General features: G+C 38.8%; 1 protein-coding gene across 1 annotated transcript in view; it reads left to right on the plus strand.

Annotated features, from left to right (window-relative positions):
• Positions 1–5,325, plus strand: part of MYOC (myocilin) — a 21,325-nt gene that overhangs the window by 2,541 nt on the left and 13,459 nt on the right. Inside the window, exon 2 of the mRNA XM_015831990.1 lies at positions 3,016–3,144. Coding sequence (XP_015687476.1) covers positions 3,016–3,144 — 129 coding nt within the window. The remainder of the gene's footprint in view (positions 1–3,015; positions 3,145–5,325) is intronic.

A 5,325-nucleotide genomic window follows, 5' to 3' on the forward strand; every position in this document is an offset into this window, starting at 1 on the left:
TTTCGCTCTCCCGAGATGAAGGGAGAGCTTTTGGGACTCTACTCCTATCCAGGAGTACTCACCTCGACCCCTTCTCCCGGGGCACAAGGTTCCAAGCCGCTGAACAGCTGCTGACCGCTGTTCATGCTGGCTCTGACGCCTTCCCAAGCGGACGGCTCCGAAAAGAGCCGCCATCGGCGCGCCGTCCCACCGGAAGTCAAGTTTTAAGAATTTGTTAATCACTTTCTTATGCTACATGTCCAGCCACATGATCTGGTTTTGATCTACCTGAATTTATGGAAAAAGCTCAAAGAGTGAAAGTAACAGCAGATCAGGATGTGGTAAACTCCAGCAAGTATGTAATTAGCTGAAGTAGCATGGAGAAACCTCTGATTCAAAAGCAAGTAAGAAAAGAAAAAATATATAAGTTGCTACTTCTACAGCTATAAAAGTTGTCTTGAAACTGCCAGAAAAAAATGGCTTGTCACATTGTTTATTATGCTAACAAGAACAAAGCCTGTGAAGATCTTTATGGTAAGCCATTTTCTTTGGCATTTATGTTATCTCTGACTGAATTTATAAAGCAATTGTGAAAAAGCTAAAAGATCTCCAGCTTCCCCTTTTGGGGATTTGCTTAGTCCAGACCCACTGGATTTTAAAAAGCCAGATGTTGAAAAAAAGAGTGATGAAATATGGAATTGGGATCTGGTGTCTATTAGTGAAACATTTTGAAGTAGAAAGCCTCAACTGCTGTTTTTACTTTTCTTTTGAATACCTCGGGCTATTTAACAATTTTAGTTGCAAAGATATTTTAATTGAGTAGCCTGAATTAATTTAGTCCACATTCCTTTTTCCAGTAGTGACTAATTAGAAAGTTCACAATCAGGGCATTAGTGGAACAGTCCTCATTCCATCATTTGCTTCCAACTGATACTCAGAAGTCATCTTACCCACCTTTAAAACAGCTGCATAGCTACCTGTAGTGGATCATACAAACAGCACTTCTGATTTGGCAGTTATTCTACCTTTCTCTCCCTAATAGATTTGCCCTCCTGGAAAAATCAGAGGAAGGCAGAGAGGACCACTGCTTGGATCCTGTAAAATTTCACAAATTCAGACTATGACAAATATTTCTCAAAAAGATGATAAGATGATTCCCTTCTAAAAAGAAGTTTAGATATTAACAATGCTACAAAGACAGAAAACGTTTGCACATCTTAAAGATGTCAAGTTTAATAAACTGATTATTTTTATATTTGGCTGTACACTATAGTATTATTATATTCTATTATTTTCGCAAGTACAGTGCTTCTTTACTGGAGACAAATTCCTTGTGTGTTTAAGCACACTTGGCCAAATAAATAAAGTATAAGTGCAAGCCTTCTGATTACTCTAGGTTTGGATGACACAAAAGTGAATCTGAAGCATTCCAGCAAAAGTTGTTACTCCTTCTGGAAAGCAGTGAGCTATAGAAAACTGTATATTAAGCCAAGAATTGTCTGACTTTTGAGAAGAAACAAGGGAAAGCGGAATTGGGAACAACTAAGGGAAGCAAAGTTGGAAAAGAATGGCTCAAACTTTATGATTACAAATATTGGACTTTAATGCAAAAGCAAGAAGAGAGATAAAGACATTACTAATGGACCAATTTGGAAAAAGCTGCTGACTTGGGTGCGGTGGGATCTGACTTATTGTCTTTTGAGCAGAGAATGGGAGATAAGAATATTAAAACAATTATTTATAGATTTGGGGAAAAGATTTTGTCAGAAGAAAAGAAGAAATGTGGGAATTCTTTAGCAGACACATACTGTTTTTTCTTAGCATCTGTCCTGCATGGTTGTGAGGTCTGCTTGCTTAATTCTTACAGGAAAGTCTGCCAATCCGTGATATGACCAAGGAGGTAAGGTGTTTTTTTTTAGCTAGCTTGTTGCAGAGCCTGATGCTGATTTGGGCTAAGGACTGACTGGTCCAAGGTCACAGGCAGTCAGCTTCTGTGACTACATGAAGACTAGAATCTCATCTTTCTGATACTACTACGAAACCTCAAGCACTATACCCAACAGGGTCTCTTTTTACTGACCAGTGTGATATTATTTAGTTGTTTCCTCTCTGTGAGGGACAGAATTTCCACACGATAACCCTAACAAAGGAAATTATTGAGAATCTCAGACATAGGAACATCAACAGTACATGATGACTTTGAATTTTGGAATGGTAGATGATTCCCATATTTCAGGGTTGTATTTTTCATTTCTGTGCAAATCCATCAATGTCCATGTGCATACACATATACAGGAAAAAAAAATTAAAACTGACTTTTCCTTTTGGCTTAAGTAGGAATGTTAAAATCAGCATAAGGGTATACCAAGTCACTATTTCTGTAGCTTATGCAATTGCAATACTTGCTGTGTAAGGCTGCTTGTCTATTGCAGGGACCTTCCTCCAACTATGGAAGCTGTCCATATGAGCAAGGATATTACTTCCTAGAATCCTCAACCATATGCAGAGCCTTCATAGATGGACCAAAAACAATGAAACGCCTTAAAGAAGAGCAAATCTGTTACTTATGGATTGCAATTCACAAACTCTCTTTACCGTAGAGAAAGTATTTTTGCCACAAATGGGATCTATCTACATGTGGAAGGGCAAAATTAATATTTGTGTCTCATTTCTCCTGAGTATGAAAAGTCATATCAGATTCATAGCTCTTGGTGAGGCAATTCTATGCATATGATACCTAATTTATGACCTACTACTATAAAGTTCCAGGTTCAGATCTTATAGTATCAGTTGAAGGCTTTTAGTTATACCATCTTCTTAGTATGAGATTCTTCTCTACTTGCAATGTACCTGCTTTACAAAAGAATTCAATGAATAATATGCCTGAAATACTTTCTACACACTAAAGCGATCTTCACTTACAAGTGAAGTTTTCAGATGAAGTCACAAACTGCTCTTTCATGTGTATAAATTGTCAACACTATGTCCTCTTAGGCATATTATAACACTGTTGCCTTCCTTCCATTTTCTCTGAAGTGTCTAAGTGGGATACTGAAAATTTGGGCTATCAGGAGTTCAAATTAGAGTTTGCTGAGGTTTCTGCATCTCATCTCATCGAGGAAAGCACTTCACCCTCTCCTCCTAGCATAAAAGCTAAAGAACAAGGTATTTAAAAAAATTGTGTTTCTGATTTTTTTTCACCTCTATTTACCCCAAGTCAGCCATTCTCTTCCTCCAAACCCACTAACTATTTTTCCTCTTTAGTATTTATTTTGCTCAGCTTCTACCTTGGAATTTGGAAATACCTTTAGTCAAAGGTAGAAAAAAATGGTTTTTTGCCTGCCAATTTATCTTTTCAGAAATGCCATTTAGACAAAAAAGTTTGTCCCTTGCTCTATTTGCCAAGTAAAGGAAGATATTAAAATAGGTTCCTACACTTTGCATGATAGTCAATCTCATGGCCTCCTGACCATTTCTGGGGGGGGGAAATCTTTGAAATAATTGTGACACAGACTGTGGCTCAGAGACTCAATGAAGGGAAGTCCATTTCAGCCATTTGCTTGAACTCTTGAGGTTGGGGTCCACAAACTGATCCACAAACTCCATAGGTTCACCCTAATAGTCTCCAGGAAGGTTACATGAATGGGAATGCAGCTCTTGATGGGATTATTTTAGGAGCATCACCCTGATTTATGTGAAACAGCATTTGATAAGACTAGTTGCATAAACTACAATAATTTTGCACACACTATCCAATGTGTTAACAATGTAATCCTATGTCTTTGAACTAGAAAATAAGGACAGTTGAAGGGCTTATTTTGAGAAAATGCATTCTTGGCTAATTATCAGGCACTCCTTCCCCCATATGTTTTTGGTTCTCTTTTATAACAAGCAGGCTATGTTTTGTTCAGTTCCTCCCTGGCTCTCAAGCAAGCTCTTTCTCTTCTCTTTCCCTTTCCTTCCTATAGAACCAATCCTACATTTCACGTGTTCTAGATCTGAAGTTCTACACAAAAGTTCTATAATTGAGTGAACATTTCTTCTGAATTTTGTTTCTTCTGCATTGATTTCAAATGTTGGAAAAATGTGGAAAATATTAACTCTACATCTATTTCTCATTATTCTTTTTAGAAAAAAAATTCAAAAGGGTTATAACTCTCCTTTTTTCTAAGGACAGCTAACCTTTTTTGAAATATATGACATCATTTTGGGCTAAAATAGGAACTACATTCTGAATTTAGTAATAGACAAATACTGTTACATCCCCCAAAACTGCCAATGTTGCAAATGGTATTCAGAATTTTAAAAAGTAAAGGGATTATTTGAGAGATAACGTTCATTAAAAAACACTCCAAAACAACTTAAGGAGCTTCAAAAACAAACACTATAGTTAGCTGTCTTGATTACCAAAAGGTGGACTATAAATTAAAAACATTAATAAATAAATAAAATGGAAGAAGCCTTTCCTCCATTTCTTATCCTTTCTTGACTAGCAAAGCCAGGAAAAAACTAGCTTTAGAAAACTGGTACTAGTTGGAATAAACACTATTAGCCTAGACCAGTGGTGGTGTGATGACCCAGGACCCCGAACGGAGGCTGTTAAGTCCTGGGAATAATGGCGCTTGAGACGGAACATCTCCAACAAGTCTTTATTGTTTGCTCCATTCTACGAACAACCAGAACAGAGGCACGCAGGCCTCTATTTATACCCTCTGATCCCCGGGCAAGTTCAACCAATCATGAGGCGGGCTTTTCCCGCCTTGCGCATGCCCACAAGGCTGGCGCCGCTCAGTCTGGTCCCGGGCAGCTTCTGCAAATGCCCGGGACTCTTGCAACGTCCCGAGCCTGCATCTTGCAGGCTCAGGACACAACACCCCTTCCCCCTGGATGAAATAAGATTGCGCCCACATGGACGCCATCCTATAGATGGTAATACAATTAAATAATGAAATAAAGTTACACAATGTATAAGGTGTGGGACTGTTCCTTTGAACCAGATCCAGTGACTCCCCCCGACCTTGTTTTACTTAAATACAACCCGCCAGTACCTTCAGTCAGCTCTCGCTGTGTACCTGTTCACCTTACGTAATCGGCTAGGTATTTGGGAGGGCCTCTTGCCCTGAGTGACCTCAGACCTGGAGAGTTTGTGTCAGAATCCAAATATATTCCATCTCTAGTTATCAACTATGAAAACCCGCATTTCTGTCTGCTCTGGATTCTGTCATACGATGAAGGGAAGGGGGTGAACAAAGGGGCTTTATGGCCCTCACTTCCTTCAGCCTACTTCAAAGAGACTGGATGTGGATATCACCAAATGGACTAACAATAACAATGGGGGTCATTAGC

This window comes from Protobothrops mucrosquamatus, unplaced genomic scaffold, assembly GCF_001527695.2.
Source record: "Protobothrops mucrosquamatus isolate PMUCROS unplaced genomic scaffold, P.Mucros_1.0 scaffold_294, whole genome shotgun sequence".
Classification (NCBI taxonomy): Eukaryota; Metazoa; Chordata; class Lepidosauria; order Squamata; family Viperidae; genus Protobothrops; species Protobothrops mucrosquamatus.